This window comes from Anopheles ziemanni, chromosome 3, assembly GCF_943734765.1.
Source record: "Anopheles ziemanni chromosome 3, idAnoZiCoDA_A2_x.2, whole genome shotgun sequence".
Lineage (NCBI taxonomy): Eukaryota > Metazoa > Arthropoda > Insecta > Diptera > Culicidae > Anopheles > Anopheles ziemanni.
In genome coordinates, this window is record NC_080706.1 from 73,864,568 (window position 1) to 73,887,671 (window position 23,104).

General features: G+C 45.1%; 3 protein-coding genes across 3 annotated transcripts; all 3 read right to left on the bottom strand.

The window, feature by feature from the left end:
• Positions 1-488: 488 nt before the first annotated feature.
• On the bottom strand, positions 489-4,042 carry LOC131285451 (uncharacterized). Its single transcript, XM_058314306.1, has 10 exons — positions 3,985-4,042; positions 3,834-3,920; positions 3,426-3,627; positions 3,177-3,344; positions 2,867-3,116; positions 2,353-2,795; positions 2,039-2,295; positions 1,291-1,964; positions 871-1,213; positions 489-778 (listed from the first exon to the last, which is right to left on the bottom strand). Exons 1-10 carry the CDS (start codon positions 4,040-4,042, stop codon positions 489-491), a joined length of 2,772 nt encoding a protein of 923 aa, XP_058170289.1.
• A 940-nt stretch (positions 4,043-4,982) lies between these two features.
• On the bottom strand, positions 4,983-8,739 carry LOC131285452 (uncharacterized). Its single transcript, XM_058314308.1, has 11 exons — positions 8,688-8,739; positions 8,533-8,622; positions 8,273-8,474; positions 8,050-8,217; positions 7,854-7,948; positions 7,326-7,483; positions 6,810-7,255; positions 6,474-6,745; positions 5,753-6,417; positions 5,341-5,689; positions 4,983-5,275 (listed from the first exon to the last, which is right to left on the bottom strand). The coding sequence occupies exons 1-11, from the start codon at positions 8,737-8,739 to the stop codon at positions 4,983-4,985; spliced, it is 2,790 nt and encodes a 929-aa protein (XP_058170291.1).
• Positions 8,740-19,742: 11,003 nt separating this feature from the next.
• On the bottom strand, positions 19,743-22,461 carry LOC131285453 (tenascin-like). The gene is made up of 3 exons (XM_058314309.1): positions 22,381-22,461; positions 19,852-22,111; positions 19,743-19,774 (listed from the first exon to the last, which is right to left on the bottom strand). The coding sequence occupies exons 1-3, from the start codon at positions 22,459-22,461 to the stop codon at positions 19,743-19,745; spliced, it is 2,373 nt and encodes a 790-aa protein (XP_058170292.1).
• Between the last annotated feature and the right edge of the window lie 643 nt (positions 22,462-23,104).

The following is a 23,104-nucleotide window of genomic DNA, read 5'->3' on the forward strand; positions in this document are numbered from 1 at the left end:
TACATTATGAAGCCCACGGTCGTACTTCCCGCGTTCAACCGGCGTAGTTGGTGTTTGTTCGGACGGTTGTGAAAGTTTTTCCTCCACAAATTAGGAACTTGAGTGGGATAAGGCAAAGGTCTAAGTCGCCGTTGGTGTGGCAGTTTTGGCATCTTATCCGTGATTGTCAATCGGTAGATGAATGAAGAGTGTTCCTGGAATAAGAATATTTTCTTTTAAAAGAAAGTTTAGAAGAGGATATTCTAATATTAGGACATTGAGCTTTCATTCTACAGTCAAAGGAATTCAACAGTATGTACACATGATTCTACATTGTTGAGGAAGTTCAATTCAAAAGAATAAATAACTTTCCCATGTCCTGAACAGACTACTACTAGATATCTCTCGAAGGTTTCATTTTTATTATGATAAAAATGCTTCATAATTTTCCAAAATGCTGCTATATGCTGGTATACATGACATCAAGACCATCGGGTTAAGGTAGATCACTAGTCCTCGAGCTCTTCCTTAAACCAATCGATGTACATCGAGACACGATGCACGACACGGAGCGCAGTTGAGTTGCACTGTCCGTGACTGTAGATGTTAACCAGGTACTCGGTGAAAAGGTTCTTCTCGTCGTACTTTTGAAACACGATCGGACTGCCCGATGCGTAGCAGTGTTCCTCTGGCCCCGTCACACCGGGCACCATGCAGATCTGGCGCGGATCGGTGAATGGGCGAACGAACCGAGCGTCGCAATCTCTACGGTACACCGGATAGATCGGAGCGGATTGTGCTGTGTGTGTGAAAGTGAGTTCGAAATTAGAAGCAATGCCAGAGTCTAGGAAGTTAACACAGATGAACTTGAAATCAAGAGGCTTTAAATACCTGTTCGATGCAATTCCAACTCTACCGGGGTGTGCGTTACGTTCTGCCAAACACATCCCGGGAACATCGTGACCGTGGGTTGCACAGCCATCGTAAGCTTCACCAGGGCAATGTTGTTCATGAAGGTGGTTTGATTGAATTCCGGATGGATTGCGATGGTCTCGACCGGGATAATGGCGACATCGGGCCGTGAGTGGCTGTACAGTCCTCCTAGCCTAGCCACAGCCGGAAAGACTTCCTGCGCCATCAGACAGGACGCAGCAGCAACGATACCCTTCGTGCTGATGAGGTATCCATAGCAGCGGAATGAAATCTCCGGTCCATTCTCCCAACCCAGTTCAACCTGGAAAGAAGGCATAAAATCGTGCGTCTATTGTTCTGGAGAATACTCCACAGAGGAGGAACAGAGTTTTGACTTACAACGTGTGACAATCTTCTACTCAATGGTTGCAAACCGTCCCAGCGTTGTTGACGTTGCTTTCGCAGGTGTCGATAGCGCTGCTCGCACTCGTTGAACTCCTGCTCGAGAGGGGTCGGTGGCCTTTTGATGTCCGCCTGCGGGCAGCAGACGACCGTTCCACTAGAACAAAGCATTACCGGCAGATTGCTGGCCATGCGCTGCCGTATGCCTGGGCAACGTTCCTGTTCCACACAGACACCATTCACTCCGCCCGCGTAACTGCAACGATCGGACAGCTCCAGGTCGGGATTGATAAAGATCACCGCGTCTCTGCTGGCGTCCTTAGCGCTACCGGTTGGATCTCGCTGAATATTCGGCAGCATCACCGACTCAAGCCACGGTCGATGCGCGTTCAGCCGTACGGCCACGGCCGGTTCCCCGAAGCCACAATCTCGCCCGAACAGGTTGAATCCATATACGTAGTTGAAGTACCGCCCGAAGCGCCACATCTCCCGCTCGATCGGTGCACCGAACAACTGATTGCACGTCTGCGGAACCAAAAACGGTTTGTTCTGGAAGCAGACGTGCTCATTCTGTAGGCCACGGGACAGTTGCTCCCGATACTGGCGAGCCAACTGGCAGTCGGTGTTCGAGCGTAGGGTTGCTCGTGGCGAAATCGGTACAACAGTGGGATCTGAAGATCATGAGGGAAGTATTAAACTCGGTAAAAGATAGACTGAAAACGAAAGAGAATGGACTGTAACGAACCGAATGAAGTTACTGGTTCATCCCGATTGTATCCGACGAGATCCGATCGACCACTTCCGATCACCTCAAACTGTGGATCTGGTATGGTGTCGTTGTACCAAACGCATGCCGGTATGAAAGATGCGGCTCCGACTAGCTTCAACACTGCAATGTTGTTGTAATAGCGTCCCCCGGCTTGCGTGTAGTTAGGATGCACGATGGTTTCAGTTACCTCCAGATACTTTCCATTGGATAAGATCACTCTCGAAGGGGTGGCTCTAAAAGGAAATGTAGTTCATCATCTGAAAAATGACACGCGCACCTTACGACCCTACCCCATGTGAGTGGCACAGTCTGCCAATGTTACCACCGCGTCACGCTCGAACAGCGTCCCGGAGCAATTGTTCCGTGCGGGCGGAAGAGAGTTCGGCCACTGTAACATGACCCGATGTCTGCTATCACCGCGGACAAGGTGTGCTTTGTCCGAGTTGTATTCTTCATAGTTTTTCGACCGAGAGACGACCACATCATCCTCGTACTCGCGTACATGCACGTAACGTAGGGCGCAGGCCCATGGTTGGAATTGTACCGGCGTGGCCTCCGTTTCGCCCTCCTTCTGCAGCGTTTCAATGATCCAATCGGCGAAAGCGGAAACCCGAGCGTACACCCCCGGGTTCGCCTGTCCGCACGGTTTCCCGAACGATGTGACTCCGACAAGGAACGGACTCATCTTGGCGTTGTGGAGCAACTTCACGTGGAGCGGTCCACCCGAGTCTCCCTAGCGTGTGTGCACAGGAAAAGAAATTAATAACTCGATATTGAAATCTTAGGAACGCTGTTCGTTCTTACCGGGCATGTGTCCATCTTCTCGTCCCCAGCACAGAGATGGTGCGCGTGAAGCCCAGCGCGTAGTCCTCGGTCACCGGGTTTATAGAACTGTGAACAATTCTCGTTGCTAATCGGCGTCAGATCGACCTTCAGCAGGACGTTAGTTTTACCCTCGCCGAATCCAGTTCTTCCCCAGCCGGCCGAAAACAGCTTGGGGAACCGTACCTCGTCGTCCAACCAGAGACACGCCGGAGCTACGGTCTCGTGCACGCTAACAAGGAACGAAATACGTCAACTTAAGCATCCCACGGAACATTGCCAGGTGACTCACATAATGTTTTGATCTAGCTTCAACAGCGCCACATCGTAGTAGCGGGCGCTGAACCGGTGCTGCTCATGGCGTATGATCTTTACGATCTTCCTCTCCTGCGCGTAGTCGTCATCCTCGTCGCTGTAGATGTTCAGGTCACCCATTCGTGCCACATCGGGAGCAACATCACTGCATGGGTAGGAAATGGTAACAACAAAATCATACATTGCCTCTGAACTATCTCCCACACCATCGGAGTCCGTGTCATACTCATCGTTTGCGGCGCAATGAGCTGCAGTAAGAATATAGTTCTCCCATATCAGCGATCCGCCGCACGCCCAGTCCACCGTACCGTCCTCTTTGGTCCAACCGATGGCGGCGATGTGTGCAAACTCTCGCAACAGCGCCGGTTGACCGTAAGCCGGTGCTACCAATCCTCTGTTTCCTTCCTTCCAATAGCGCATATGACAGTCTTTGCATTTCATGGGTTATATAATACAGAAGAAGGGAATTATTGTTATTAGTTCATTACTCATATTTGTTGTTAATTATTATTATTAAGCTGTAGCACTATTATTATTAAGCAACAGAGTTGACAAATATTACTAGAACAGGTTTGTTGGATACGTTGTGTTTGCTGAGAGATAGCAAAAACTAATATCAACAAAATTAACTCACCATCCAACGATATTCGATCGTACGGCATCATCATGCCTTCTTCGTCCACAGCCGCGTTAGGGCTAACCGGGTACAGCACGGCATCACCTTCGAAAATCAACAAATCAACCAACCAACTCACAAAAACGCCATCCGTCCGATACGACCTTACTTTCCGTTAACAGCGCGACCGCTGCGAAGGCCGCGAACAGCACCACACGGTACACCATTATCGCTGGTCGGCGTCAGAACAGGTACTACTTCAATGCAGCCGCCTTAGCGCATCGTTCGCCTTCACAAAACTTATGCCGTTTACTTTCCGAATTGACCGCTGATGATGACGTGCCGACCATGTGTGTGTGCGGTTTTAACCACCGAGGCGCAACCGGTTTGCAAACCAAACACGGGGAAGCCGCTTGGCTGTGTTTTTCTATCATTGTTTTTAATCATCTGTGGTGGGAACACGTCGAGAGTAACAAACTGGCTGCTCCAATAGCTTTAGAATCTCAATTGCTGATTTTTCTCATTAGATTAAGAGGAAGCGAAACCGTCACAACATTGTTTTATGCTATTCATTGAACTGGTTATAAACTTTTTAATTATAATCGCAATTCTTCGTCTTCACCGTATCATAAAGTTTGGGTATGACATAGACCCGATCCCAATTAACCTCTTTCAGTTAAAAAAAACAAAGCACCTTGTTCTCTCAGCTGGAAATACCAACATGCCCTCTCAAAAGCTCAATTCAAGTTACATCTCTGCGTGTGTTGTTTTCTGGTTGAACTGGTTTTTACGATCGGGAATTCTAGTTTTGGTGTTTACATATATGATGAACGCGCGGTTTTTTTATGAATTCAATTCGTTTGATTTCACATTGAGGGTTTGTTCATGTAATCTCAATATTTCAACACTTTTGAACTAAAATTACCCTGTAATGCTGAGATTGTCAATCGACATCTGATTGCAATCAATCTTCGGCAAATAATTTGTCGAATAGTTTTACTATCTCATTGTCAAGAGAGAAGAAGGCTATTTTTATTTTTATGTTTAGGAGATATATTTATTCTTATATTTTTGATAGTCAGTTAACAACTATAAAGCAGGATTTGAACTATTTTATTTATTACGGTTATGGTGTCCATTTTGGTGTCCTGTCAAATGCGCCAATTGTCACACATTATCGACAATCCACGGAAGGTAGGCCGTAATGCGAGTATTGACAATGTATCCATCAGTTACACAGCTGCCGTGACTAAACAGGCCTACCAAGTATTCGACTGAAACTTTTCCTGGGTTTTCCCGGCGCCAGTACACTGGATTCGAGGTGGTGCATCTGGGCATCGCGTCATACATGCTTGGGCGCATGCATTGTTCACCACCGTACGGAAGGCGTCCGAGAATTCGCTCACAGTCTGTAGCGTACTGCGGATGTACTTCAATTTCTTGCAGCACTTGCTTGGGACCTAAGAAAGTCAGAACAGATATTCTTATGTTTGTCACTCTACCACTCACTGTAAGCGAATCGTACCAATCGAAAGAAGAGATGAAGCCAGAGGCGTGTGTGTCTCGTTACGCCATAGACAACCGGGAAAGGCACCCGGTGTGGGGATGATGGGGTATGCAAGCTTGAGCAGCGCCACATTGTGCTCTCCGGTGCTAGAGTCAAACTGGGGGTGTATCAGTATACTTTCGAGTTCAGAATAAAGGGTGGAGTCTTCGAACTGCCTCATAATGTAGCCTAAGCGAACTAGATTGGGCCTGCGATCCTTTTTCATCGTACACATAGCAGTCGTAAGTACACTATCGGTCGTGATTAGATATCCCAGGCATAGGAAAGTCGCCTGTTTCGTTGGCATATCCACCCAAGTTACCTCAGCCTGCAAGAAGAAACGACAACAATATTACTTATCCACGAAATACATGAAACAAAGTTTCATTACCAGATGAGGTTTCGATGGGTCGGCACCTTCGGATCGTATTTTAAAGTTTCTCTCGCGCAACGAACCGTACAGCTGTTCGCAGTTTTCTATCTGCTGCGAGCCCTCGTCCATTTGGCTGTCGTCCATCACATCGTTGGGCGGACAGCATACAATCGTGCCGTTGGAGCAAAAGATGAGCCCCTGTTTGCGCCGCAAACGATTGCGAACACCCTTGCATCGCTCCACAGGAACACAAAGCCCCACGGATGCATCATGAAAGTCGCATCGGTCAAACAGCTCCAGGTCGGGATCAATAAAGAGTAGTGAATCTTCTGTGGATTTGGCTTGCAGCTGCTGTGAGCGGTTGGGAAGCAACACCGACTCGAGCCAACCGAGGTGAGCCTGCAGACGTACGGCTACTGCTGGTTCCCCGAAGCCGCAGTCTCTTCCGAACAAGCTCACCCCTTGGACGTACTTAAAGAAGCGACGCAACCGGCTCACACTCCGCTGGATTGAACCTCCACCGGCGAGTTCACAAACCTGTGGCACCAGGAATGGGTCGTTGCCGAAGCATAGGTGCTGGTCAAGCAGACCTTGATCAAGCCGGTCCAGGTATTGTTTTGCCAACGAGCAGCTGTCGTTATCGTAAGCGAATACACGTGGTGTTAGTCGTATGATACTCGGATCTGCAAGAGAGGATGGTGATAACTCAAGCTAACATGCATTTAATACTCTATTGTACCTAACACAACATAATTAGCGTATTGATATATGTTTAGATCGGCTCGACCAGTTGCAAACAATTCCAGTTGATTGTCGTGAAGTGGTTGTGAATTCCAGATGCAAGCTGGCATTTCGTCAATTGAACCATCGATCTTTAACACTGCTATGTTGTTGTAATACGACCTATCGGTATGGTTAGGATGCACATGAATCTCCTTGATATCGTATCTACGCTCTTCAAATACATCGAAGGATTTCCGGAAGCGATGTATTACTTGCGATGGAGCAATGCTGGAAATAGCCATTTCGTGAAATATCGACAGCGGGTAACTTTTCATTATCTTCATTATCTTACTCGTCATTTGTTGCGCATTCAGCTAGCGTGACAATTGTGTCATGATCTATGATGGCGCCCATGCAGTTGTTTCGCGCGAGCTCCGTCGACCCAGGCCAACTTAGTTGTACTATCTCGCCCATATAATCCTCGGTAATATATTGCCGTGAAATATCGAACGTTTCAAACACTCCGGACTCATTGGCAACCACTCGGGAGACCGCCAACTGACGCAATCCCACATAGCGTAGTGCACAGGATTGGGGCTCGAACAGATCATCGCTCACTTCCGGTGCGCCGTTCTGCTGCAGCGTCTCCACGATCCAGTTGCGGAAGTGTGCAACGCGCGTGTACACTCCCGGATGGGACTGTCCACAGGGTAACCCGAACGATGTTAGTCCAACGAGGAACGGCGTTACCCGGTAGTTGTGCTGCAATCGCACTTGCAGAGGACCCCCCGAGTCGCCCTGAAAGAAAATGAACCACAACATGACGTAGTGATAAAGCGTAGCAGTGTTAAAATAACCCTAAAACTACCGGGCAGGTATCCATTTTGGCATCTCCGGCACAGATGTGATGTTCGTGGAGACCGTTCCGCAAACCGCGGGTGGATGTGGGGTTGTAATGATCAGTGCACTTTGTGTTGTTCACTGGTTTGAGATTGACTTTCAGGAGTATAGGCGTCTTTTTCTCTCCTGCAATGAAGAGAGAACGTTGATCGACATTAATCACTTTAGTCAAGAGTTTTAAAGTAATGCTGTTAAGCAACTAGGACACGCATGGGACGTTATTCGACCGTTGAAGTATGCAAAAACGCTGTACATTATAGTAATTATATGATGCTGTAAGACTAGACATTCATATCACCAAAGCCAAAAAGCAAAAAAATAATGTCAAAATAACATACCAGGAACTCTACAGCTGAGCTTAGATCTATTACACAAATTTGACTCTCTACTGTAACTCGATTTCTTCTACTCATCTGTATGGATTTAATCACTGATTGGCATGTTTGATGTACAATATAAACAAGTAAACACCATTGGAATTACCCGACCAACTTACCAAAGCCCGTCCTACCCCAGCCAGCTGATTCGAGCTCAGTAAAGCGCACCTCTTCGTCGAACCAAAGGCATGCCGGAGCCACTGTTTCATGGACGCTGTGAGATAAAAGTCAGTGAGGCATTTAGCGAACGCGGAACATTGATTCGATCACTAGATTCGATCGCGAACTTTTGTAACCCGATCATGTAGTTCTTACGTCACGTTTCGCTCCAGCTGCATCAGAGCAATGTCGTAGTACCTAGCGCTGTAGCGATGAAGAGGATGACGGATAATTTTCACTATACGCAGCTGTTGCGCATAGGTATCATCGTTCGCACTGTACAGATCCAGATCACCGAAACGAACCACATCGGGCTGGACGTTACTGCAATGGGTTGAAAGTTAAACAACTGGTGTCAGCATTGTACACCGAACTCAACTTATCGTTCTCGGCGCAATGGGCGACCGTTAGGATGAAGTTGTTCCAGATCAGCGATCCACCACAGGCCCACTCGATCTGCCCGTCCGCTCCAGTCCATCCGATCGCGCCAATATGAGCGAACTCTGTCAAGAATGCCGGTTTGGCAAACGCAGGCGCTACTATGCCCCTTCCCCCTTGCCAGTAGAACCGCAAGTGACAGTCTATGAGAGTGGAGGTAATTTTAATATTATCAGTATCAACAATCTCCAGCACTCTTACCCGCGATCGTCTCGCGCTCGTTTGGCATCATGGTGTTCGCCGGAAGTTCTTCATCGAAATCGGTGAACACTGGATCCAGGTCCGCTTGACCTAATTAGAAAACGATCAAAGAAATCAGGAAAACATGTTCCATACACGAATTCATATATACCTACAACTGCTGACGGCTAGGAACACTAGCAGCAAGGCACGATACTGAGCGGCCATCTTTCAACGAGCGTCTACGGGAAGCTGTTAGACGCTACTAATCGCAGGTTATTGCAAACAATCATCGCGCACTGCGGTATTAGCGAGTCATGAATGCTTGCGTTGGAGATGTATTTGCATATACATGATCACAATCGCTCGTGTAAGTGTGGCGCTTCCGTCAGCCTATCATAGGCGTTTTTCTCAAGAATGTTTCATTATTGTTTCCCACACATGATCGCCAACGATGTATAAGATCACCAAGGAAACTAAACATACACCGGGGCAATTCTAATTGCCTCTCAATTCGCAAAGCTTGAGATTCTACTGTTGTGCTTAATGAATCTTTTGGCGAGATTCATTCATATGAATCTTTCACTTAAGATTCATTCAGATGGATTCATGAATATTTGCGAATTCGAATCTTCAAAGCTTAATGAATCTTTCGAAACAATGGACAATGCGATTAAAAACAAAAAAGGGGTTCCTCAACCCATTTTTGGCTGGTGACTTTTCATCATTTGGTGTGTCTTTGGGTCTTATAAGACAGAGATTCATTCAGATTCATGAATCTGAATCAGATTTACACAACTCTACTTGAGATGATTCAAACCGGTTTTTTAATGTTAATTTTGTGTTACTTATCAGTTGTAGGATGTGAGCGTTTTAGTTCGAAACACAACAAAGACAGCGGAAATTTATGTTTTTATTAAGTGCAAGATTAATATTTTATACAGGTATTTACAATCATTGAACTTTAGAAAATTTATCGAAAAAATTATGTTCAATGAAAAAGTGGTTTGAAAAATAATGTATTCGAATAATTCTTCTCGAAACAAAGTTTTACTTAGTCATATTTTCCTACTTCTATTAAATATTATTTCACTATAATTTTAGTAACATATGTCTCCATTGGATTTCAATAATTGATTGGATACAAATGTGTACTACACCATCGCTTCGAAACCAACGCGGTCAAAAATGTAATGAGTGACAAATTTTAATCATCTTCACTTCTCGCCAGCATTCTTCTTTAAAATAAAAAAGCATAAGAAATGGAAATAACACGTCATCTCATCATCACCAGCGTGTCATGTATTGTACGAGACGTAAAAGTTCCTTCCCGAGCAGATTAATGGTCTTCACAGACCGTCTTCTCGTGCTGCACACCTTGGCTTCTCTTGAAACGCAGCCTGTGGTGTTCTTCCATGGATCAAAACCCAGTGTAGGCAAACGATGATTTCTCATGTGAAGAGCTTTTGACGAAAATATGACACGCACTGAAGGGATGGGAAGTGAAAAGGACACAACAAGCGACAAGAACTGTGCACAGCACACACACAGCAACTCCTTTGGCGAGAGAGATGATTTATGAAGCGTCATCCGGCAGATCCGCCACCGACAACATTTTCCACTCCACATCAGTCTAACCGGGGAGTTAATCCAGAAGCGCCTTGCACACCTCGGAACAGATCCTCCCCGGTGTAAGCCTAAACACGTAGTTCCATCACGGTTTGATGGCGCCATTGATGACGCCGATAGGTTTCGGTGCCTTCGTGGCCTCCTTTCACCATCGAACCTTGGTGAAGTCATTGTTGTGGCCGATTTTTTTCTTGCTGTACCTGCATTTCTGCTTTGCCCTGTTTTGCAGAAGGTCCGAAGTTACCTTTCCTTCGCCGCCGGAAAGTTTGCTTGAGTCCGGTAATCCTTACGGTTCATTTTTTACCCATTTGCTTTTTTGTTCGCAACTACTCACCGGGAACGCGGTGGAGCGTTCGTTTTGCAAAATGGCGCATGCCGGCAGTCCCGGTTGCGTTGGAGAATGGGAATGGGGGCCGGCTTTCCACCGAAACGTGAGTCGGCTTTTGTTACGCGGATGTTGGTGTTGTTGATGGTTTGGGCTGTCCAACATTGGCTTTTGTTGTCCGCTTTCCATCGTACATCGGCTGATGGTTGGAGCTCCTGTTCAGGTCACCCATTGTTCGGAGAAAAGTGTGCTGCTCAAATTAGTTATTATATTACTACTAGAGATGATGGCTGAGAAGAAAAGGAACGGTTTGACGAATTTTCCAGTTATGAGTGTGATACCTGATGGAAGTATGTTTTAAAATTAACAAAAATACTGCCGTGCCGGGCACGACTCGTTCCGAGAATTTTGTGCTTGCTACGGAAGGCAGCTTTTAAATGATGATGATGATGAGTCCCACCTCTTACCCCAACACAGGTTTGAGAATGGCGGAGTTATCATAAGATATTTGTAAGCAATATCCAAGGCAAATCACGAAGTGGTGGGATCAAAGTGACCCTTCACGAAAAAGACCAGTCAGCTCTCTTTTCCTTGCGTACAGCGGTTAGCACAACTTCCATAAGACAGGAGTCGTGGAACCGCTCTCCGGAGTGCACGGCCAAAAAATGCTCTCTCCTATTCGTGTAGCCGGTATCTCCCTTATCCAACATATGGAGGGGAGTTACCACTTTCCAGGATTGGCAAATTAAGCAAACCTTATCCGCGAAACAGTTGGTCACGTCGAAAATATCATCAATGGATGAATTCGAGGCGCCTGCCACGTGATTGCACAAGAGCGACTGATGCAGTTCCTACAGAAAGATCAACTTCAAATTTCCACTTTTACGCGCGCGTGTCTCAAAGATATGTTGTTCCATTTTTTTTTATTTACATTTAAATTTGCAAAACAAAAATCTCATCATCATCATCTGTGAGATCGTGATGACAAGTGCGATGCTTACAAACATTAAATTTTCACAATAGACAACTACGAGACATTGCACATTCTACTGGGTGCTACTTAACAACCTGCTTAACGTACACGGCACACAAGCGCTTGAACTCGCGAACGTTTGCAGCCTCGGCAATCTCTCTAGGCATGCTGTTATACCATTGTATACCTTTACAAAACAAAGAATTTCTGGCAAATACTGTTGAAAAGTTCGACGTTCTAGGATCATGAGCCCTTCGAGTGTTGTACCGGTGAACGTCAGAACCCCTAACTACTCTTTCTCCAAGGTACCCCGGTAACAAGCCCCTCAGGAGTTTGAATATTAGTATCATAGTCTGATACACTATCCGCTGCTCTACCGACATCCATTGCAGAACATCCAGCATAACAGCAGACGGCGTGTACCGACTACAACACAACACTAACCTCATTACCCTATTTTGCACTTTTTGCAACCTTTTGAGCTGTGTCCGATTGCCGAGGAACAATATTGATGGACAAAAATCAAAATGTGGTGAGATAATGGATTTGTAGAGGTGAACTTTCCCAAAAAAATTTAGGTTGTTCCCCAGTCTACTTATCACCCCACACTTCTTTGCCACCTTAGCGATGACCCCATCAATATGTGCACTGAATGTAAGTCCGTCGTCAAGAATGACTCCCAAATATTTCACCTGGGAGACTCGGTCAATTGGTTCCGTGTTGATGGCAATGGAAAGCTGGCCGATCCACTCCCTCCTCGACATCACCATGTAGTGTGTTTTACTAATGTTTAATGCGAGTTTCTTGTATTTCAACCAGCCATCCAGAGCCACCAAGTCTGCATTTAAAAGGGACTCTGCCTGTTTCACGTCCTTTCGCGATATAAATATTACTGTGTCATCAGCAAAAAGATTTATCTCGCAGGAACGTAAGACCTGCTTCATGTCATTTATATACATGATAAACAAAATTGGTCCAAGAACACTTCCTTGTGGAACCCCAAGGGTGTTTTCAATGGGATCTGAAACAGATTTTTTGAAAATTGTCCTCTGGGTTCTACCTGTCAGATAATCGCTGAACCAACTGAGTTCCTTCCCCTCAATACCGAATCGTCGAAGTGTTGTGAGCAACAAGGGTCTCGATATTGTTTCAAATGCCCGCTTTAGATCCAAGAAAACTGCAAGCACCGGCTGTCTACTGTCCATCAACCCCTTCCACTTCGCAAGCACCAGGTTCAGTGCAGTTTCACAGGAATGTCCTTCCCGATATCCCGACTGCTCCCGGGCCAGCAGTCCGGTCTGGTCCAGGTATTGCACCAATTGGTCTTTGATAACAACCTCCAGGACCTTTTCGACAGTGTGAAGCATGTTGATGGGGCGGAACTCTTCCGCTTTGATAGCTCCAGTCAGCTTTGGAATAGGTACAACCAATGACTCCTTCCATGTCTCCGGAAAAACACCCCTCTCCATCGATTGGTTAATCAAATCCAGGAGCGTCTCCCCCGCTACATGAAAGCAATCCTGCAAAGTTTTTGCATTTACATTCCCTATTCCTGCCGTTTTGGTCAGGTCAAAACATATCTGCCTAAGCTTGCTCATGTCTATTGGTTGAAAAGAAAATCTATGCCTGGGAGCATCAACTTGTCTCAGCTCGACTGGTTCGTCTACCGTCGGAATGTTGCTGTTAACAAGTGTGACGCTATTCACAAAAAAGTTGTTGAACCCTGCTGCGATCACCGCCTCATCGGACTCGAAATTATCGAATTTCACACATGAAGCTGTATTCTCGTCGGGTTTCAACATGCTTTTAAGAAGTTTCCAAAGTTCCCTACTATTACCCTGATGCTTGCTAATTTCCCTATTGAAGTATTCCTCACGAGTAGTTTTTAAAGACCTACTGTACTCGTTTCTTAGCTTAGTGTACTCACACCAATGTGAAGCCAGATTAGTCCGAACAAATTTTTTGTACACTTTGTCTCTTTTCCGCTTTAGACATTCCAGAGCCAACGTATACCATCTGCCAGAGTATCTAGTCTCCACGGTCCTTTCATAAACTAAACTATTCATAGCACTCTCTAGTGTATCCTTCAATAGATCTGTAGCTTCATGGAAATTTGTAGGTTCCCTCTGTAGACCCAAAGTGACTGCCTGACAAAGACCCTCTTTAGAGTACCTATTCCAGCATTTAACTTGTTTTTGAACTGTCCTGAAACGTTCATCATTCAAGTTTAAAAGCAAAGTTTCATGATCAGATATTTTTGCACAAGCATCTGTTACCACGCTAATTGAGTCTGTGTTGCAGTACACATGGTCAATCAATGTCCTGCTATTGTTCGTAATACGGGTAGCTGCACTAACCTTCTGCTTCAGGCACACCGAGTCCATAAGTTTCTTCAATTTTTCGGACCTCACATCATTGAACCAATCAATGTTGAAGTCCCCAACCAAGACATTACGCTTGCCAAAATCTAGAAATCTGTCTAACCAGTCCTCCAGAATTTCGACAAATCGTGAGTCACTTGAACTAGGTGAGTGATACAGAACGCCATAGTTTGCAGCCGCCATGCCTCGAGTCACAGTAAACCCCAAAAAAATCATGGCTTTTAAATATGGACTTTAATTACTAAGAAATTCCTTTCTATCAGATTATGCAAATGAATAATTTTAATCGGATTTTCGGTAATCAAATTTTTACTTTGAGGTGCATCATGTTGTAACATCATTATTTATCACTCGGTGGTAAGTGCAATCCTTCGAATATTTTTTGTCTGGTGCGTATTATATGTTTCATCTTCATAAGTATAATGTTGTTTAGTTAACTCATCATTTTTATCGCTAGACAACAAAATTGCTTTTTTCTAAGTACTGTTTCAAGAACAGCTCTAAAATGACACTACACTTTGTAAAATCCTTATCCTTTTCGACCTGTGTTTTTGTTGAGTTTGTTTGTTGATCTTAGAAGTTAAAGTAAACTTTTCTAGTTCCAAATAATTTTATTGATTTTATCACTAGCATATATAAATCTAAAAGAGCAACCCTTTTCTGCTAGTTTGAAAAAACTTACAAGAATTTGTGTACTTGTATCTTTTTTCTAATATTTAAATTGATTCCGTTTTTACGTATGCTATGAGCATGGCAATTGTTACTCTTTATCCTAGTTTTATAAATCATTTTTAAATGTTTTCTTACACAAATTGATAAAAATTGGATAAAAAATACGAAGAAGTTATCAGATGATATCGATTTGCTTATTGAGTAAAATATAACGTTCCCTAAGAACTGCCTCAGTCGATATTTTCTTTCGATTGAATAAAAAATACCACTTAACCTTCTCGGGAATATGTCCCTTCGTTTGTTGGTCAGTTGTACAAAATCCCATCGCCTGGAAAGGACCCCGCTCGTTAGAATCGATTCTGGAGTTTCTGGTTTCGCTGCAGGAATGATTTCATGGGAACAGCTTTGCTAACAACTCCCACCCCGAGGGCACGAATGACAGACGAATTTATGAGCAAAGACGATGAAAAAAGGAATGGGAATTATTCATAGGAGCAAAAACTTTAAACAAGCTCCGGGAAACTCGACGTCGCTCGCATGAACGGCAATGTCCAGCGCAGAGCGAAAGTTGGTTGCGTATTGGTTTTGCTTAGTCGATCCGTTTTTGTTGGTTGATGGATTGTTCTGCTCGGTCGGAGTGTATTTCTCCTCTCGATGGAACCGTTTTAAAATGGATGAGAAAGATACTGCGGGAAAATAAAGTGCTATGGAAGATTTAACAACAGAGAGGATAAAAAAACGAACAAAACACACACCGTAAGTCGCATGTCAAACACTGAACTACTCCGCCGTGGGGTCAGTTTGGGAATTGTTAACAGTTTGCGGAATTTTGCATTTCCAATTTTCCTGAAAACGTCGTCCCCGTCGTCGTCATTCCCGGGAAGTCACGCTTTCCCATCCGTCCGGGTGGTGCTCTAGCGGTTTCGTGCGGTCTTGGGAATGTCCGTGGCGGGCCACGACGATGACGGCCAGTTGAAAAGCTTGCCTGGAAAGGATTTCTCTATCCGATTGTAGAAGAAAAAACCAACTCAAAAGCTTTCAACCACTCAACCCGCCGGTAAAAAGGGGTGGATAAAAACGAAATAAAAAAGAGGTAAATCGGAAATAACATTTCTAGTTTGTAGAAAGTTTTCTTCCACAGTGGGTTTGATTTTCCGGGCTGCATCGGGTGTCGTTTTATTGTTATTTTTGTGTGTGTGTCCACCTTTTCGTCAAGGTTTGGATCGTTGCAGTCAAAGTGGGTTTCCCGTTCCCTTTCTCTGTCTCTCTTTTTCTCTCCTCCTGTTGACGAATCTTGTTGAACGATTTATGATTCGATTTTCTCCCCACCCCGCGCGGGATGCGGTTGGTCCGAGGGGCCCGTGGAACACAGGTGGAGGTAATTTTATGATTTATGCAAACTGTCAACGGGTGGTTAAAGGACGTGCGGTATCGAAAGCCATCACCGCGCCACGGACCGCCCTGTCAGTCGAGCGAAGACGGCCAGCGCGTCACCGGTGACGAGTGAATAAATCATTTCCTAGCGTTGATTGCAGCGCAACATAATTCATCATCATTTGTTCGGAGGTTGGGCGTCGGGGGGGCGGTCGGGAGCCTCGGGCCGTACTCGATGCATAAATGCAAAAAGGGCTTGCGCTTATCAAGAGCAACATCATTTATTTGCCGCTCGAAGGAGGCGCTCGTAGAAAGGGCAGAAATCCTATCTTTTGTTTTGGAATTGAATTTACAAAAACATCCTTCCCAGAACCAAGTGGCGGCGAGTTTCTTAAGCCTCTCGCCACTCGATTGCGTTTCATTTATCGAGCGTAGACCGGGTACGGCGGGTCAGACGCCGGGGCGATGAAGTTGGTTCAATTTAATTTGGTTGTTTGCTGAAAGTTGTTCACGTACATCAGGGATGGCTGAGGCTGAGAAGGTTTCCCGTTCCGGTGCGTTGCGCTGCGGATGGAAATCTTCGGCGCTCCCGTCATCCATCGGGTGGGAAGGATGTTTATGATTTTCCACCCCACTAAACCCGACCGGCCCGACGAACCATTTTCCGAGAACGAAGCTGCCGCTCCGTGCGAATCCAACGCCGGTGATCCGTTGGGCTTGGCCTTTGTTGGATTTGCCTGCGGACAGCTTCGGAAAATTGCTTTCGGGCGCGCCCTTTTCCGCTCCGGGTGAGTTCGTTGATAAAAATTGGGAAACTTTCTTTCCGTAGTAATTTCTTTCTCGAACATCTTTCCATCCGAGTTTTGCCGCACGGGCCCGAAAACCGTGATGGGCCGCGTATTGATGTCGTTTCGGGGTTTCTTTCATTCCGACCGCTCCCCTTTCACCATCAGGATCATCGTCATCATCATCATCATCGATGGATCAGATTCTTTTTTCTTTCCTTTTCGTGCTTTGTTTCACCGGCGAATTTGTTTGAAACATTGATCATTTCTGCTTACCCGAGCAAAACATAAACTACGGTGAAACCTTTTCCAATATTCTCGACATTTTCGACAAGGTCATGGAGAGCAAGGCTTTCTCGAAACGGGTGCCCGATTTGCATCCCTCCTGCCTTTACATTGCTCGAGATGCCGACCGATTCCGGGGAAAGTTGCTGTGTTTTCGGAAACTCATTCCATGCTCTCGGCCGAATGCTAAAAGGAAGCAATAGACAACGTTGAGTTTCTTACGTACCATCGAATCAATGTTCAATGGTGTCTCAGGGGAAGGGTTTGGAAGAGTCGGTGGGAAAAACAGTCGCCGGACGATGAGATCAAGCCCGCGGGTGGTCCGAACGGATGGTAGATAAAAATGTCGATATGATTTGTCAAGCGGAAGATAATTAATTCGCCCGGATCATGATTGAAGATAAATATCCGGCCGTCACTGAGCTGACTAACGATAGACGTTCCTGATGATGATATTGACGATGATGCTGCTGCTGCCTGATGATGGCCCTCACTCTGAGCGAAAAGAAAAGTGCTTCGAGTGCTAAACCTTCCTAGAAGTGGGCTGCTTTCTTACCCGGGAGCATTTAGTAGCACATCCTTTTGGTTTTTACCACCATGGAGGGTACGTGTTGTTGATGGGTTCGCTCGATGTCGAGGGTGACCGATTCCTCGAGGCTAGGCAAATTTATTGGAATAAATTAGACAGACGACAAGCGAGCGACAAACACGACGGAGTGAAACTGTCACGCCGAGCGGCGGGGAATTTGTCAATGGATGACACTTTTCCAGCAAATTGTTTACGACAGACTCCAGGATTTCCGAAACATAGCCGAAGGGTTTAAGACCGTTCAAAGATATTAAATGGTTTGCAAATTGTTTTTGTTTGCTACCGGTTTAGTTCAGACACTAAATTGTGCTATTTGCCTTCGGGAGTGAACGTTTCTTGTTTATTCTTATAATGAGTACTTTTAACCAATAAAAGGGAAATGAACTGTCATCAACAAAATGACTGAAATATAAAGCAAATTGTAGGGAGTCTCAATATAAACATTTTTGTAACTTGAAAGTTCGTTCTGAGATCTTAAAATTAATTTTGAAGTTGCTAATTTGCATTACATTATCGAATGAGTTTTTAACATTTAATGAGTTTTTAACCTAATTAAATGCACTTTGTAATTCTTACGACATGCTGACCCGTGCTGAAAAAAGCGGAACAAAACAGCAAGATTTAGAGTGTTTTGACTTTCACTTTCTCAAGGCGTTCTACCTCAAAACAACGAACCCCTTTCGAACCCCGTTTACTACCCGTTAATAATCTGTACAGTACTCTGGTGAATATGGCGTCGTAATGGACGCCATGCCGAACTTTCCTAGTTGGCAAGGGGTTAATGAGTATGTTCCGTTCCGAACAAGCAGCTTCACCCGACGCCTGCACTTACCCTCCTCGATGGAGTGACCGCACACTAAAGATTCTGACCATTAGCCGGTGCTTTACTCTTCTAAAACTTTATAATACACTTTGGCGCCTGCCGCGGGGGTTTCTCGCAGTCTCGGGTCGCTGGAGATCTCGGGAGGATTGACTAGACTAATTATGCAAAACTTTTGTAAAACGCGCCCCTTGGCCTGAAGACCTTCTCCCGAGGGGATAACGGCGACCTACCTTGTGTGTCCAGCTTCGCTCCGGTGTCATTTCCGTCTCCGTTCCTACTGCCTTCCCAGCATCAGTCCGCGAGGGGACTACAACTCCCTTTGGTGACTTCCACGCAGTAGGCGGAGGTAAAGGCGTTCTTTGTTTGGGGAAAGTTTTGCGGAAGAATTCCGCTACCAGCGGAAAAACTTTAACCCACCCTCCTCCGATGAATAATAATGAACGGGTGTGGCGAAGCATTCCGAAGGAAAAATGCCACGATGCGAACCGGCTGCTTATGGGGTTTAGTTTTTAAATGTGTATGTGATGGAATGACGATGGTGGTCTAAGCCAGTCACCGATACCGACGCTAGTCCATGAATTCTTTGTCAACGAAAGACAAATTGTTAAGACTTTGCCATAGTGTACCATATTAGCATACCGTTTTTGTGAATAGTTTCTTATTTAGTTTGCACAACTTTTCCTTCATATTTGTATTTTTGTTTGGACTTTTTAATACACTAACTTTTAAATGATACAAAAGTAACTACTTTATTTTGTGGTAGAACGCAGCAGTTGAAAAAAAATTTGACGTATCTTTCACTACAGAGAAAAATGTTAAAGAGAAACAGACTAACAACCGATATTGATTATTCGTAGCTTTGGTTATATAGAAAATATGAAACACAATCAAGCGACACGAAATTGCTCTAACAGCAATACTTAAAAAAAAAATATTATAATGGTAAACAGAACATAAATTAACTAAATTAGTAGATCAAAATATACTATGTTATATACGATAGCATGAATGGTTTTTAAACGATATACGATAGCATGAATGGTCGTAAATGTTTTTGTTTTTTTTATTGCGTATGAAAACATTGAAAAGGGAATCAAAATAAATAACTCTACTTACTTGCTCTCGTGATACTTTAGAATGAAGATAAGAAAAACCAACGGTCTAAATGAACTACTTTGTTTGTTCCATTTTATTTTCAAATCAACATAAAAAATATGAGATACTGATCAAATATTTTACAGTGAACTTAATTAATAATATGTTTTCTTATTGTGTGTTTGTAACCGCGTTTGTATGCAACCCAACGGGTAATTTATAAGCTTGGGTGAAAGTATGAAATAATAAGTCCAATTACTTGGTTAATCCAAAATGTATTAACATTAAGAGTGAACAGTATTAGTCAAGGCTTTTTAAATCACTCAGTTTCACTGAAAAGATACAAAATAAATTTAATGTAAACAAATTTGTGTTGGAACTCCATTTCAAACTATGAATGGAACCATACCTGATGCATTGTATGTTCCTGAAGATTTCTTATACAAGATATATACGCCGACTAGCAGACATGACACGCCGGCTATAGTTCCTATGACGGCTAGCCACACGATACGTGAATCGTCTTCGTGCGCTTCAGGCTCCGGTATATGCACAAATTGGCAACGCATTTCGTTCTCTTCATCGACGAACGAGGTCCATCCATCGAGGCAGACACACTGTTCGGGTGCTTTGCAGTAGGAACCAACGGAACAGTTGCTGCACTGGGGTTCACAGCTGCCTGTTTCGTTTAGCATGCTGTATCCCTCGCTGCAAATGCACTCCCCCGGTGCCACACACTCTCCAAAGCGGCATCCTTCACAGACCGGCGTGCAGCGATACGCATTTACGATGTTTGCGTAGCCCTCGAAGCACTCGCATTCGTTTTCGATACAGTTTCCCGTGAGTCCTTCGCAATCGTTCTCGCAAATGGACTCACACGAGCCGTTGTTGTTCACTCTGAATCCGGCAAAGCAAGAGCAAGTATTTGGAGCAGAGCAGGTACCGTTGCCACACTCTTGATCACAGAAAGGAACACATCGATTGATCGTAAGATCAGCACCGTATTCCGGTAGAAATCCATCCAAACATTGAAACTCATCAGGAGCCGTACAGTTGGCGTTTTCCGGGAGGTTCACACATTGAGGAACGCAACGAAAAGGAACAGTCGATGTTTGTAGGCTAAACCCGACATCACACTCACAGTAATTGGGCTCGGTGCAGTTACCCCCAGAGGTGCAGTCAACGATCGCCGGATCGCAGTAAGGTTGGCAAGAGTTAGAATCCAGTTCCACGAACCCTTCGAGGCATTTGCATACATCTGGTGCCACACAGGTTCCGTTTTCACAGCCTCCCACGCAAACAGGTTCGCAGGACGCAGTGGACACCTGCGACTGGGCATAACCCGGCCAGCACTCACACACCCCCGGTTTCACACAGGTCGCGAACGAGCAATCCAACTCACACACAGGCTGGCAACGTTGGACGCCATCTTCGGTAGCATTCAGACGGTATCCATCGTGGCATTCACAGCTGTTAACACCCGTGCACCGTCCCTCGGAGCAATCGACAACGGTAGGGTCACAATGGGGAACGCAAACGTGTGGCTCCGAACCGTTCTGGACGTGTCCTTCGTAGCAGTCGCACACGTTAGGAGCGATACAATGGCCTTTCTGGCATGACGCCTCACAAACCGGTTTACAAACGTATGCAAACTGTTCGTCCAATAAACTATATCCATCGAAGCACTCGCAACGATCGTTACCAACGCAACGTCCGTTCAGGCATGGTTTCGAGCAGATAGGAGCACATCCCACCTTGCCGTTGCTTAGCTGCGTCAGTTGAAAACTTTGATCACAACGCACTACATTTGGCGCCACACATTCACCATTTTGCACGTCAACAAAGTTTGGATCACAAAAAAGGACACATTTGTGTTCGGAAGATACGTTTTGAGATGGTATATAACCATTCTTACATACGCATTGGTTTGGTGCGACACACTCTCCATTCTCACACGGAGGATCACAAGACGGGACGCACTTCTTACTGGTGACATTGGGTTTGACGAACCTTTCAAAACACTCACATACATTCGGACGCACGCAGTTCGCATTCTGACAGGGAGGATCACAAACAGGAACGCACTTGTCGACCTCGAACCGGTAACCTTGATCGCACTGGCAAACGTTGGGAGCAACACACTTGCCGTTGGTGCAATCGCTGCTGCAGATTGGCTCACATTCAAACGATCGCACGGACGGGCGATAACCATCTTGGCATTTACATCGATTCCGGCCCACGCAGCTTCCGTTTTGACAGGGCTTATCGCATTTCGCCACGCACAGTGTGGCATTGGCGAGTCCATCAATGTCCGCTACCAAGGCACTGCGAACGTAACCTTCCGCACAGATGCAACTTCCACTCGGCGCACAGTTGCCATTCAGACATATGCCACTGCATCGTGGTACGCATCGACCGACGCTGTTTAGTTCGAAACCGTTCTTGCATAAGCACTGATACGGAGCCACGCAGACTCCGTTCTCGCACGAGTAGCAAATGGGCTTGCACACTCCACCAACAAGCGAGTATCCACTGTAACAGGTGCATGTTTCTGGCCCAGAACAATATCCATTGTTGCACGGTTGGGAGCAAATCGGGAGACACGTTCCTTGTGTACTGTTGTAATATCCTGAGCAGCACTGTGTCTTTGTGATGTAATTGAAGTCCAGCTAGGGAAAAAGGATGAATTATTTCATATTAATCCCACAGGATTTATTCTGTGGTTCGTCGAGAAAGGCAACTCACCGAGCATTGTTTATCTTCATAACTATACGACGCTTTACTCTTCCATCTGCAGTTTACTTCTTCAGTTCTCCGCTGCGAGTTGGTTTTAACAAAATAGTTCCTACAGGTATAGTTAAACATTATTAGTAGCAAAAGCTTTGAAGTTATGACTCTCAAAAGCACTATGAAACGATACCGTTTACTTTTGTTGTACACTGCACACCGATTGAGCCTGAAGCAGTTCGAAGCCGGAAAGAAGTATGCTTATTGCTAATAAAACACTCTTCAAATCCATCCTTAACTATTACTCCTTGCGTTGCAGTGTATCCACCGTGCTGGCCAGAATTAAACTAGCGAGACCAGTTTATGCTTGGCTCAATTTAAATCGTGAGCCAGCTGGAAATAGATGTGGTCTTTATCAGACAAGAGTTTAATGTTTATGCATGCGCCTTAAACTGTTCTTCCCGCTGATGACTACAGGCGTTTTAGCCTTATCAAGTCGAAAAGACGCATTCAGTACAGCTGTGTCTGTCCGAGGATGGAATGTGACCAAAGGGAAATGGTTACAGATAGCCGACGCCTTGTAACTGGGCCGTTCGATAATGAATACACCATGTATGCATGATTCAACTGTTGATCAAGCAAACGAAATAATCACTCTGAGCTGTCCATTTTGTGTACATGTCTCATACTTCCTCTGATGTGACAAGAATAGCGTTCTGCTATCGGGGATTTAAAACGAGCAAAAAATTGTTTGTTTTGTTTTCATTCTCGCCTTCTCATCATTTAACACTTTGTTGACAGGAGACGAAGATCTGCGTTTGTTTTTGACTCAACATTGTCCACGAAACGACGGACATAGGCGTTCGATGCAGGCATACCGTTGCGTAATAGAACATTTACTTTTTCCGTTCTATTAATCGTTTTCGTTTCGATCA